Below are 14,553 nucleotides of genomic sequence, written 5' to 3' on the forward strand. Positions count from 1 at the left end.
GAGCAATAGTTACCATGTTCGGCTATTCCAGTAGCAAGTTGTCATAAAATGTTACCATTAAAATTAAGACAACAAGGAATACCATTAAAGCACACGTTATGGTAAATGCCATGTCATGAACTTGCATTGTGTTGTGCAAGTTGTTGCATTATGTTCTATCACTTTCTGTTATGTTGTGCTGCATTGCATTGCAATGTGTCGTGTTGCACTGTTGCATTATTCAGCCCTTTCCCGTCTCTGTTCAGCTGTGTTGTGTTGCACTGAGCCTTTACTGAATGTTGAGTTTGATACTGCAGCCTACCACAGTGTGATTTTACAGTATCACACAACAATATGATATACTGTGTTGTTGTAGTGTGATGTTGCTGTACACTGTGTTGCGTTGTGCAGTATTCAAGACCAGACTCAGCAGTCTTTTAGAATAATTTTGATGCCTTGGTTGTTGCCAGGCAACAGCTGTCCTGGAACAGAGATGAATGGGTGTCCCTGGGCTCTTTCTCTTTCTCATCTCCTTCTTTACCTTCATCTTTTTTTTCTTCTCAGTGTCTCTCACTCACACAGACACTTATGTTGAGTGTAAAAGCAGTTTCGTGCAGTTTCCCTCACTCAGCAGACACTTAAAGTCCATTAAGGTGTTGTGTTGTGGGTTTTGGGACATAGTGCAACCTCTGATTCACAAGGTCTTAATGCAACTGATGTCAGCTAGTGGTTAGCGGATGTTTCTTTCAACATCAGTTGTACCTTAGTAACTGAGCAAGGGCTGATCAATGACCTTCATCTATATGAAATATGTAGTGCATATACACACCTTTGCGAATCTTCCTCACATGAGGTTTCCACACAGCAGGGCTGATACAGCCATCATCCCCTCTGTGGGATGTTGGTCAAAATACATTGGAGGCGGGAAGCACAGATATGTTTCATGAAAATAGTAATTAATTTGCAGAGAGCAGGTTGTTTGTTGTGCAGGAAATGCAGTCCACTAAACACGTAAATTGGGGAGGCAGCTTCAGTGCGTCTGAGACACACGTGAACAGAGAATTAGATTAAATGACTGAAGTTGTATGCAGCTGCATGGGCGATTTCTATCATATTCAATTTAACCAGGAATAGATAATGTTGGCTTTTAGCATCCTTTTGTCACACAGCTTGTTTGCATCTGGCAATTTTGCCAACCCGTATTCAATATTAATATTTGTTTGGAAACAGATGGGGAGGTGTAAAGATGGTTTTCAGTGAAAGATATAGTCTCCAAGGCTAAACATGGAGCTGTGTTACAAGCTGCCTGATGAATATTGCAAAATATCTACATTATTTAGCAGCTGGTCACACCTGGATTTCTATCAGTCAAGCTTAGTTTTTACTTACACAGTCTGGCCAGACAGAAATGTACCTAATCACAAAACACACTGACCCACACAGCACCTCTCCTCTTTTCCCGGTCTGTGTTTCCTGAAAGGCCATCACAGAGATTTGCAATAGTCACTATTGCTGCTGTAGCATATAAATAGTGTGCAGGTGTCTGCTTAAATGCATCATCCATCACCACTGCCCAGAGACATGCTTTACACAGGTCAAGTTCTCCACCCACTGTAAGATTCACTATTCTCATCACATCGTCGACAGAGAGACAGAGCCTGTCCATTTGTTTATACAGAGAGTTTTAATCAATGTTAGAAAACAAAATGCAGTCAGGAGCTTATAAAATAACATATGAGAGCTCTTCAGCACTCATTAGTGTGGGAATGGGAGTCACAAGAGAAAGAACAAACTTTTGTTATTTAACATGTCAGTTACAGTATAATGCTTTCCCTTGCAAAGAAAATTAGGAAATCATAAATTGTATTGGACACCAAGTCAAAATTTCCGTGATAGTCTCGATGAAGTAAGCTAATCATACAATCAACAGAACCTCATTAATCGTTAGGTACTGACAATGATGAAATAGAACATGAGGATGTCATATTGATTTACAAATACAGATTTCATCCTCTGATGATGAAACACAGAAAACTGACTCCACAGTGATTTCTCTATTTATCAAAATACACACTGTGAATGACAGGCACTTATGAATGAGTTTGCAGGTAAAGCCCTCTCCTTTAGGACACTTGGCCTAAAAACACACATGTACTGTATTTACCATTGAAAAATATGATTCACAAATTAATATCATGCTCTTGTCAAAAGTATAACTTTCTTTGTAGTCTGTAGGAATATAAAATGGATGTGGGTGCTTTCTCTATCCTGTTCACATGACAACTGAACATAGACACTTAGACATATGATATTCACTAAACAGTGCTCAAGTGCCTCAGCTTGCTTTTGAGGATCATGTTGCCTTACAGCACAGATCGAAGCCCATGGTTCAGTGGTGAATCTGCTCCATTTGGGCACTCTAAAATGATCTTTGGTGAGAATGTAAACAATTGCACCGGAACAAAAAGTAAGGCTTTAACATCTTGCAGCAAAACGAAAACAAACACATCATCTCCTTACAAATGCATCTTTACCTGATTAGGAGTCCTACAACTAGTTGTCAGATTGAATGGATTAAGATAACTCCCCCTGCTTTCACACTATAAACAGTATACAGTGCTCAAAATAAGCAAGCCATAATTCAGTATAGCCACTTCCCCTTTAAACAATGAGGACAGATAATGCAGTGAGCATTGCAGTGTACATTACAGTAGAGCTACTCCTGAAGGATCCCTTTATGATACTGATTAACTGAAGCATAATGAAATAGCAGGCAGCTGCAATGAGCTGTGTGATTTGGGGGTTGAAACAAAAGCGAGACAAGCTAAAATACCCAGGTTAAGGTGGATAGTGATGGGATTACAGAATAAGAGGGACATAGGCATCAGTGTCTCTCTGGTCTCAGACATAAGGCACATTAATAGGGTACATAGTGTTGTCTCCAACCCTAATACCCCCTAATATAACAATTGGCCTGAAAACATGCTCAGTAAATTTGACATTTTGCAGCCTACACTGTACATGAACATCATCCCCTATTGAGTGCAGGACACATGTGCCCCTCAGTCTGCAGTCTATCCATTCAACTATCCACCTACCCACTCGTCCATCCATTTGTCCTTCCGTCTGTCCACAGTCTACAGGCAATCTACCACTGCTCCCAGCTGAAGTCGTCCCCACCCCCAAACACAACAAAAAAGCCAAGGATGGTGAGGAAGATGACAGCATTTCCCGTCATCACCAGACCGCAGGCACCCCACTGGATCTGCAGGAGAAAAATATTCACACTGAATCAAGTCTTTTGACATGAAGAAATCCAGTCTTCTATAGATTTTCTAACAATGTGGTGGTGGCACAGTGTGCATCTCTTCAGATATAACCCTGATTACAAAAAAAAATTTGGACCCTTGTGTCAATCATAAATAAAACAGAATGTAATAATTTTCTGATCCTTTTTGACATGTACTCAATTGAAAACACCACAGAGACAATCATATTTAATGTTTGACCTCATCAGCTTCATTGATTGTTGTAAATATTTTCTTATTCTGAATCTGATGCAGCAACATGTTTCAAACAAGTTGGGACTTACAACTAAAGACTGGGAAAGACGTGGAATGCTCCAAAAACACCTGTTTGGAACATTCCACAGGTAAACAGGTTCATTGGTAACAGGTGATAGTCTCATGATTGGGTATGAAAGGGGCATCCTGGAAAGGCTCAGTCGTTCACAAGCGAGGATGGAGCGAGGTTCACCACTTTGTGAACACATGACTGTATAAAGGATATTACTACATGGGTTCAGGAACACACCACAACTACAACAACTACACAAACAAATACAAGCCAAGGATAGTGTGGCTGTGTTTACCGAACGGAATCAATCTGCAGAACATTTCAACATGAGAAGAGAGAACTCACTGTGCTATTGCGTGCGAGCACAATAGGAAGCCCAAAAGATGATACCACGATGCCAGTTGTTAAAAAGTAAGCCAGCTCTCTGCATGCATTGCTGGAGGAATCAGTGTCGTCACTGAGGCGCCTTGATATGAAGGTCGGGATGGGGCTTAATACGTAGAAAATCAGGACAAACAGTGGCCAGTATACCCTGCAGAAACAGTTCAAAGGATGGCTCACATTTTATGACATACAGTAGCATGTTTTTGCAGCTGGTCAGATAAAAATGAGCAGGTGCAAATTCAATAAGAAATGAGTATGCCAAAACAAACCACTCACGAATATTTAACCATTCAAAACAGAACGCAACATTTTAAAGAGGCACTCCACACATTTTACTAACCAACCACAGTTTACTTGTGTGAGGAGTATTACTCTGCCTGTAAAAATCACTGAACAATGTGACTGTGGATGAGATTTCAGGAGTCTGAAAAAATAACTGTGATGACATCAGAGTTGACTCATCTCAGGTTGTGGTTTTAACAGAAGGACTGCATTACAAACGGGGAGCGATGGGTTTGAAAGAAGTAGGCATTCAGAGCGTAGGGGGGCTCTATTGAACCACGCTGTTGAGTTGCACTATGGAAACTGTGGGATTCATCATTTCTGGAGCTTTACCCGTAAATTTCTGGGGTCTATACTGCAGTGATTTTGGCCATAATTTTTAAGCCTGCCTCTTAAAAGTCCATCAGCATTACAAAAAGTGCAGTACTAAATGGCTGGAGCTCCCCTTTACAGGTATTTTTGAGTGTTGTGTTGATTTTGTTAACTGTTGTTTATATCTCTCTGATAAACTGCGATCTTGACTATCCCTATAAGCGTAAAAATGCATGACAAATCACGTCTATGGCCCATAATAACATATATACTTAGAACAACAACTTACCCGTACTGTTCCAGTGCACAACCCAGCAGAAGAAATGTAAGTCCAATGGCACCACTGAAGGACAAACCCACCAGTGCTGAAAGAAGAGGAACATTACATTAGAAGATTAAATAAATATTAAACCTCACTGGCAGAGACGCTTTCTTCTTACGCTAGGCTTCTGCCACTTGCTCTGAACACTGCTTGTACGCTAAGTCAACATTTCAGATGAATGTACAGTGAAAAATAACAATGACTCAGAACTTAAAATAGGCTAGAAACTTAACAATGGATCGAGATAGCTTGCGACAACTCTTAGTGTCCTTGGACAGTCTTGTACGTAGTAGTAGGTTTCGAAATTATTCAGCAAAGGTCTTCTGCAATGTTGTAAAATAGGCTAACAAAGTTGTTGAGACATTGACGGTAAAGACGAACGTCTGCTAAACTTAACGAGCGTAACAGTCGGCTGCCTCATGAACGCATGAAATAAAATACCTTTAATGCCGGCCATTGCGATAAATGAGTGAAACTTTATGCCTGACTTTTGTTTTGTTCTTTGTGTACTGTTTATGTGCTCAGGCTCTCCTTCTTGGTAGATGAACTTCCTGCTTCCTCCAACGGGAGTTTCCTTCTCTGTCACGTGACCGTCTTAAAGCGACAGTAGCCCAGCGGTCCGCTCGCGGTTTAAAACGTCACTGACAGCCGCACGCTGAATGTGCAGACCCACCTGAACACCTTCGTCATCATCATCATCATCATCATCATTAGCCGCTTGTGGGCAGATTAATTAAATTCAAAAGAAATCAAATAGAGTTTACTCCCACGGTTGTTGCCATCCCTCGTGACGAGGATCACGAGACCATGTAGTGGTGTGACGTTACTTACATATTGTGCTGAAGCACAATTTTGAAGTACTGGTACTTTGCTTAAGTCCATTGTTTGCTACTTTATACTCCTACCTTCCGACATTTCTAATACAAATATATTTTCAACTCGACTACTCTTATCTGACAGCTGTAGTTACTTATAATATGCTAAACCTCTTGCATACAAAACATAAGATTCATTCATTCACTCATCTTCTTGACCCGCGCATCCCATTTCGGGGTTGCGGGGGGCTGGAGCCTAAACATAAGATCATCTTCTAAAATACAATGCCCCGTTACATATTAAACTATCAACAGTACGCTAAGTAGTTCAAAACAGGTGTTTAGTGCATATGTATCCTTAATGATGATTGAATAGTGTAATGTATTAATTTATAATACAAGTTGAAAGCATAACACTCACAGGAGTCATTTTCCTGCTTAATGTGTGCTTTTACCTTGCAGGTTTTCGGTGTTAACTTTTACTTTTGCCATCACTGTGTGTTATATGTAACTAGTACACAGTATTATGCAGTATTTGTAGGATTATACTCTGTATCATAACTCTATTCCACCTTCAAAGTTTTGAGGTTAGGTTAGATTTCTCTTATGATGGTGGAACTATGTGCCAATGATTTTGTAAGTGAGAGCAGAACACCTTTTGGCATGTCACAGGAGGAAAAGCACAAGTCATGAAGTCAATGATAACTGTTTCAGTTTCAGTGTCCTTTTGTCTCTGAATTAATTTTACTTCTGCTTAGCATTTTTAGAGGAACTAAAAGCCACAATCAGATGGCCTGACCCAACGAACCAGAGCTAAACTCAATGTGTTCCCCTCTTGGATTTTACTCCACCTGTGTGATTTTATTTCATTGTTTTCTTGTAAGAGCACTTACAATATCACTGACAATGACTGCGTCACTGCAATTATTGTGCATATGACAACAAAGAACTTAACTGGACTTGCTGGGCTTCAGGTCCAGTGTAATATGCAGATGAAACCAGCAGGGAGGTACTGTACTTCAAAGGGCATGAGTGATCACAGAGCTGGAGCAGATGTTAGTGGACTAATGGTGCTGCTGTCCAGATGGAAATCATGCATCCATCAGAGCTGGATAAGTTCAAATGTTATGTACTGTCTGACTGCAGTAAAAAAATATAATGTCGTGAAATATTTGCAAACATCTTTATAATTTTCAGAACGGTTACTCCTGATACAGAAATGTGTGTTTGCGTCTCTGTGCTTGTGTGGACGCTCAAGCTGGCATGCTGTCACTCACAATTTCCAGTTGTTATTCACTGATGAGTTTTAATTTCCTTGAATGAAGGGGTACAGATGAACGAGATAATGATTTGAGGCTTCATGGCGGTTAACACCCAGTTCTTTACTTTGAAAATGAGCACTGGGTGCAAGAGGAAATGTTCTTCATGTGAGAAATGGTACATTACTTTATTATTTTCTTCAGAATGTACCTCTCGACTCATAACCATAAAACTGACTTCCTGAGTGTGCGAGAATACACGGCGCTATGAAAGAGTTTCACAGAGGAAATGAAACCACTGGTTTGAGCCACATGCAGCATTTAATAGGACGAAATTATATCATGGTTGCTTGTTTTGATCACTAGGAGTGCTGATGATTTTGAAACCCTGCTGCTGTTTTGCCACTGACTGATTGGTTTAAATTACAATTGGAACAATTGAAGAGAACAAGCAGGAAATTGACACTTTGCTGCTCGGGTATAAGAGTCACACACACGCGCCGCACATGAACCAAAAATAAAAAGCAGTTTAATGTAATACAGAGAGAATCACTGCATATATCTTAGCCTCAAATGCTAACTACTGCATGAGGTGCAGCTATACTTGGAATTGAAGCTCTGTTTATACAAAAATCTGGAAAGAAAAACAAAAAGCAATGATGGAGCAACACATGGGAGGAATTACGTGATGACTGACGGGCCGCTTCGACCTGTCCTGTGATGGAGCTGGGAAATCTTCACAGCGATGGTTGCCAGGGGTGCCAGCATCACCTGTTCCAAACAAGGATAATATGGTTAGAGACTCAAGCACCTGGCTACCTTTTGCCACTGATGCATTTCCTCGTGGAATATACATGCCTGATACATAAAGTATTTTAATGATATGTGAGGTCACAAGACTTTCAGCATTGTCAGTATCATGGAGGATTTATGAAGTCTTGTATATTTTGGTGAAATTAGTCCTGTGATGTGTCTGTCAGAATTTCATATTTTACCTGTGTGTCTTCAAAGATTTGCTCCTTCTCATAGCTGTCTATGTAGATTCGAACTGTTGCCCCTTCACTACCTGTCCCACTGAGCCTGTAGATGATTCGAGAGCCGTCAGAGAAGATTATCCGCAGACCCTGCAAAACAGCCCAGAACAGAAGCTTTTAGGGTCTGCAGGCACAGATGAGTCCCTCCAGTGTTGAAAGAGTCCAAATACCTCTGACCACTGGATACATCCAGGATCAGCCCACATAAAAACCTCACAGGAAAGCAGCTCAGTGCGTGTCATGTACCTGGTTCCTGGTGATGGTGCTGTCGACCGGGTCTGTGTACTCAAAACTGTCTGCTTTTTCCACTTGGTAGATTTTGTCTTCCACAGCAAATCTCTGCTTCACGAAGGACTTGTCAGCAATCATGATCTCCAAATCCTCCATCATTTCACAGGCTGCATCTATGTCTACATTCTCATAGTCATATCTGGACCCAAAACAACAGCTATTAACAACAGAAAAGTGCTTTATGATGAAGGTTTCCAGTAATCTAAAAGACTTTTTGATCATCAGCTGCAACAAATGCACATTTCTTTGGTAGTGAGTTGTTATGATTATTTGTAACTGCTGTGAGTCAGCAGAGAAAATTTTTGTATGACAACTAAATGGTTTTCATTTGATACAGCTGACAGATATCTCAAGCCTTGAGCCAAGTCAACATAGGCACATTAAGAATTTAGGAAAGCACTAGATGATAAATTACAGTCTGACATCATCATTTATGTTTCCATTTATTGCAAGTCTTGAGTGAATATGTAACAGCACATATATTCCACTAGATGTCAGTCATGCCCTGTATGTATATTCTTAACAAGTATGTGTCATCAGCCCTCCTCCATCAGTTCCATTTATATCAGTTAAATAATGTACACTGTTTCTGCTTGGAAATAATTCAGCTGCTGTTTCTGTTTCTGACTTGCTCTGTCTTAACTTTGGCTGTTGTTGGTGTTTTTTGATGAATGATGGCATGTAACTCTGTCAAACAAACAACACAGGTCTATCCACCTCTCACCTGGTGAAGTAGTTTCTTCCATATTTTAGCCAGTGGTCCTTAACAATATCCTCCACACTCTGCCGTCTAGTGGCCAGGATGGACAGCCATGCCAGCACGGCCCAAAGCCCATCCTTCTCACGAATATGGTCTCCACCTGATATGTAATTAAGTTTACCATGCAGAGAAAAAACAATAAAATTACTGTCTTCTTTTTCTCCCTCATGGAGCGAGAGAGAGCACTCTTGATCTAATAACTCGATGAAGAGTTATAGTACCTGTACCAAAGCTTTCCTCTCCACACAGAGACAATCTGCCTGCATCCATTAGGTTCCCAAAGAACGTCCACCCAGTGGGAGTTTCATATAACTCTATTTTTGTTGCCTTTGCTACTCTGCAGGACATAAAATGAAAGAATATTCTAAGAAAGTACAGTGAACCACTGAAACAACACAAGTGACACAATGAAATAACATAATATGATTCTTGCTGTTATTATTAATGTATCTTTTGAATGTGTAAATGAACATGATTTAATCTTATGATTATGATTTAATCTCATTTAAAGATCTATTTGCACCAAAAGTACTGTTAGTCTGCCATCGTTTTAACTCAGAAAATCCTTGGCTCTGTGGTTTTGGCAGGGATGTAAAAGCCAGGCTGTTTTTTTTTTTACCTGTCTAAGGCTGAGCTTGTGGGCATGCTGCGGGCGAAGCCTCTCACCCCTGTGTGCTGGAAATACGGGATGCAGAAGATGTTGTCAGCGATCACAGCCACAGAATCAGGTGGGGTGACGAAGAAGCCGTGCTTACCAAGGATCATGTTTCGGTCCTAGAGGGCCAACAGACAGACAGCGGTTAGAGGTCAAGGCCTTTGGTTCAGTCCCAGAATCCCTCAGGCCATGAATGTGAAATATATTGGTGTCCAATTAGAAAAATGAAGAAATGAATTTGATTTTGCTTTAGAAAATCTAAAGAAAGAGACAAATAACAGTACACGCACCCCATCACCATCAAATGCAGCACCGAAGTCATACTGTCCATCTCTCATGCTGTCAACCAGATCTGCAGCGTAAGTGAGGTTAGGATCTGGGTGTTGACCCCCAAAGTCCTCCAATGGGACACAGTTGATGGCAGAATTGGCAGGACAGCCCAGCTCCTCACAGAGTATTCTCCTCACGTATGGTCCAACCACTGGGGAGCAGATGGAGGGGACAGAGAGAGATGAGAGAAGACTGATATAAAGACAATGATGGACTACTGAAGAAAAAAATGGTGTTGTAAATTAAAACATAAAAAATGTTTAAAGAAACATTTCAGCTTGTTGGCGACTGTACTTATTCACTCTCTTGTCACAATGACTGAAGATTGATACCACTCTCTTCTCTGTATGGTGAATATGAAGCTACAGCCAGCAGCTGGTTAGCTTCAGTTGGTTAGCTGCTAGCTTTAGCTTCATGATACCAAGACATAGCTAGCCTAGCTTGGTCCAAAGGTAACAAACTCTCGTGCTGGTTTAGCATTTTTGTACACGAGTTATAAGGTGTTAATTTGTGCGCTTTAGAGGTGCTCATAGGTGAACTTTTTCACCTTTAGACAGAGCTAGGCTAGCTGTTTCTGTGTTTCCAGTCTTTATGCTTACCTGAGCTAACTATCTGCTAACTGTAGAGGAACAGCCAGTTATGTAGTTCTACATATTATATATATATTACTGCACAGACATGAGAGTGGTATCCATCCAATTATTTAACTCTTGGCAAGAAAACCAGTAAGATTATTTACCAAAATGTTGAAGTTTCTGTAAGCAAGCCAACTGTTCCAGCCCATTTGAAATACCATCAGAATAATGTGACTATGATGCTAGAGTGGTTGACATGGAGAGAAAGGTCACAGCGATAAGGGCATGTGGTATGTTGTCTTAATATCAATAGCAATATGACTCCCTGTGAGGGTGTTTATGTTGTGTTGCAGCAGCGGTGGTCATGTGGGTGTGTGTAAGAAGATGCTCCAAATAGCTTTAGCAACCTAATAATTGTGACTCGCTCTAAAGTAAACAGTTCCTATAAGCCCACGTCAGCTCTCCTCTCTTGTGTCATTGAAACGACCAAAACACAAACTTCGCTGGTGACTGAGAGAACCAACAGACTGATGTGTACTGACTGGTGTCCTGATCTGTGTGTCACATTTGACCTTATGCAAACATTTAAGGAACATGGGCATCATGAACAAGTTGTGCTTGTTGAGACCTGAGTCTGAATAAACAGTACATTTTTGGGGTACTTGTACTGCACTTGAGTACTCCCATTTTATGTTACTTTATACTTTTGACAAATTTATATGTATCATCTGATAAAAAATGCTGCAAGTTACACAACATTAGTTTAGCTAATTAGCTTGACTACTCTCTCATAGATGAGAATAAAGTACTACTTACACATGATAACATCGGTAATAACATTCCAGTAATACAATGTATAGTAACACTCACAATGGTCATTTCAATGAATACTTTTACTCATGCTGTATTAATACTTTTGTACTTTTACTTAAGCAAATACACTATTTGCACTTATAATAGAGTTCCTTTTCATTGCTGCATTAAAATGTTTAACAGAGAATATATTGATAAGAATACATGCTCTCAGTAAATACACTCTCACCTCCATGCATGGCATCGAGTCTAATCTTGATGTGGTTTTCACCAGATAGAAGCTCCTTCAAAGCAGCAAAGTCAAAGATATTCCTCAACAAGTTGGCGTAGGATTCCACAGAGTCCACAATTTCCACTGCACACAACCAGAAAGGAGAAAGAAAACTGTGTTTAGTTTTATGCCAAAAAAGCAAGATTAATGATGACTGAAGAATAGCAAAACTGTGTCCTATGATTGATTGTGATTGATAAAGTAAGTTTCACAGTATTTTTTTTAAATGCTACAAAGTTTTCACTGCTGTAGCATCCATCCACATATCCTTTTATTTCCTCATCGCCTTCTGTCTTCTCCTAATTTAAGGTGATGGGTGACAGACTGATGCTGCACTTCACCTGTGAAAGGTTTGAACTTGTTCTCCAGATCAAACGTCTGTTTGCCCAGAGTTGTCAGATCCACTCGCAGTCCAGGGCAGATGGCGAACTCCTCAATGGTCCGGCTGATCTGAAAGATCTTGTTTGTGACAGCCTCCTTGGCTGGGCCTGGATGCAGGAGAAAACATCTGATATTACAGGTGATATTAGTGTTGCACTACAGAAGAATAGCTCGATGTTCAAGGTTGTTTATTGATAAAACTATGCAGATCTTTTCAATGTGTTCGAACTTTGTCCCAGATTTTATATCCAGGCAAAATCTCAAGCTTTATCTCAGCACTGTGTCTGTGCCACATATTTGAATGAGCACAGGGCCTTGTTAAATGTTATCTGACTTCTCTCGTAACACTATTTTTCACTTGGCTGATGCCCCTGCATGCTTCCTTCTCTCCAGTTACCATACCTCCATTTGCAGTATTGAACTTAATGCCAAAGTCTCCATCAGGTCCACCGGGGTTGTGGCTGGCAGTGAGGATGATGCCGCCAATGGCTTTGTATTTCCTGATCACGCAGGAGACGGCTGGCGTGGACATTATCCCGTGGTGTCCAATGATCAGACGACCCACCTGAGGAAATGTCACACAGGTGTGTGTGTACGTGTGTGTGAGTTGGCTGGCATGAGTGTGCATCTTAATCTTATTTATAGAGGAGAGGACGTAACGAAAAGTAACTGGGAGTAGAGTTTCATTGAATGAAAGACAGTTACGGTACATCAGCAGCCACTTTTATTATGCGTAAGTGTATTTTAAGCCCGTCTAAGTATACCATTCGACCAAGAAAGCACCAGGAGCTCAAAGCTTATGTAATTAAAACCTGAGGACCACAGAGAGCTCATTACTGGTTCTGGCAGGAGGACTGAAAACAAAACAGGTTATCCGTTTCTATTTGCAGACAGCAGAGTATCCGGGAGCTGCAGTTACAGCAGGGGCCGGTTTATGGCTGAAGGGCAGCATTCATCCTTTACTTTCTCAGTGTTACATTGTTCTGGTGTTGTATTGCATTATACTGCCAACTCTGACTGCCTTGCATTGCTTAAAATACACAGATACAGGCCATTTTTACTTGGCTGATCATATTCTAATTGAAAATAGCATCAGCAAACTGCTGCCAGTTGCTAATTACAATTGTAACTGGGTGATATAAAGAAAAAATAAAATACAGAGGCAGCCAGATGTTAAATGCAAAAAGACAACATGTGTTGAATATGTATTATTTCACAAAAATACATTTTTTTCACATAGGAAAGTGGTGTAAATGGCATAGTTTTGTATTGTATAAATAGAATATGAAGTTATTTATGGTTTTATAAGGATTTTATTTGAAATGAAGCAGGACATGTCATTGTCTTGAGGATATTATAAAACAGTTAGCATGCTGAAATGTGCTAATTAAAAATAAACACAATATACTGCTCAGGTTGATGGGAATATCATTTGATTTGTGGATATTTAGTCAAAAACTAGATTATTGGAAAAAATAAAATGGCTTGATGAAAAGTGACAGCTAAATAGAATTCATCCAGAGGTGGAAATGAATGTGTGAACAAAATCTGATTTATGTATTTTTTAAAATAATAAATTTACTGAAATACCTGCCAATCAATTTAAAGTTCTAATCATCAGTTTCACCAACTGTTTACATTTTGATTATAGATTAGTGTCTGATTTCTAATAGAGTATTTATTATTATAATTATCTAAAATTGTATTTATTGATCTTTTCTCCCACAGCCATGTGCTAAAAGCTGCAATTGATCGGTAATAAGGCATGAGGCTGGTACAGCCAATGACAACAAAGGGATAACAACAGGCGATGAGGACAGGTGACACTGATATATGTGCTCTCACCCACCCACACACATACACAAACACACACTTACAAGCATGCACACACACACACACGGTGACACTGACCCCGTTGGCAGCTGCCATCTGCACAATGACCTCAATAGCTGTCCGGTTGAAGAAGCGACCGTCTCCCCCCACCACCACTGTTGAACCCTGGCGGTCACGTAGGTCAATAGAGGAGAAGATACTCTGGATGAAGTTGTGTAGGTAGTTCCTCCTGGACTGGAATACATAGACCTTTTTCCTCAGGCCGCTGGTGCTGGGTCTCTGGTCGGGGTAGGGGGCTGTGGGGACAGTCAGCACCTGCAGAGGACTGTTGTCCATTGTTTCAAATGAGAATCCAAACTAATGCAACAGTGTAGAGAGCCGGGGAACTTGTTGCTTAAAGGGAAATCCCCTGTCAGTTGACATGGGGTATGGTACACGGGCAGAATGGGAGGGTAAAATCTTGACTCCTCCTGTTATTTCACAGCGCTGCAGTGGTACTTCTGATGCCCAAAATAACCTTTCAAACTAATGCGTGTTCAGAGGCAGGGGGAGTAACTGAAGACGCTCCTTCACACATGTGCAGGGGGATCACTGTCAGAGCTGCAGGCCCAGTCACAAAGAAGTGTGTGTGTGTTGGGGTGTGTCTGGGTGGAAGTACTGAGGTGTTATGGGAGCAATTTG

General features: G+C 40.6%; 2 protein-coding genes across 2 annotated transcripts; both read right to left on the reverse strand.

Annotated features, from left to right (window-relative positions):
- Window positions 1-1,651: 1,651 nt before the first annotated feature.
- On the reverse strand, window positions 1,652-5,404 carry LOC143329877 (leptin receptor gene-related protein). Its single transcript, XM_076746012.1, has 4 exons — window positions 5,297-5,404; window positions 4,823-4,898; window positions 3,901-4,087; window positions 1,652-3,244 (listed from the first exon to the last, which is right to left on the reverse strand). Exons 1-4 carry the CDS (start codon window positions 5,310-5,312, stop codon window positions 3,128-3,130), a joined length of 396 nt encoding a protein of 131 aa, XP_076602127.1. The 5' UTR covers window positions 5,313-5,404; the 3' UTR covers window positions 1,652-3,127.
- Window positions 5,405-7,599: 2,195 nt separating this feature from the next.
- LOC143329440 (phosphoglucomutase-1-like) lies at window positions 7,600-14,208 on the reverse strand. Its single transcript, XM_076745319.1, has 11 exons — window positions 13,951-14,208; window positions 12,442-12,604; window positions 12,000-12,146; window positions 11,617-11,742; window positions 9,960-10,150; window positions 9,634-9,788; window positions 9,236-9,351; window positions 8,979-9,114; window positions 8,210-8,393; window positions 7,925-8,053; window positions 7,600-7,700 (listed from the first exon to the last, which is right to left on the reverse strand). Exons 1-11 carry the CDS (start codon window positions 14,206-14,208, stop codon window positions 7,611-7,613), a joined length of 1,695 nt encoding a protein of 564 aa, XP_076601434.1. The 3' UTR covers window positions 7,600-7,610.
- Between the last annotated feature and the right edge of the window lie 345 nt (window positions 14,209-14,553).

This window comes from Chaetodon auriga, chromosome 12, assembly GCF_051107435.1.
Source record: "Chaetodon auriga isolate fChaAug3 chromosome 12, fChaAug3.hap1, whole genome shotgun sequence".
Taxonomy (NCBI): Eukaryota; Metazoa; Chordata; class Actinopteri; order Chaetodontiformes; family Chaetodontidae; genus Chaetodon; species Chaetodon auriga.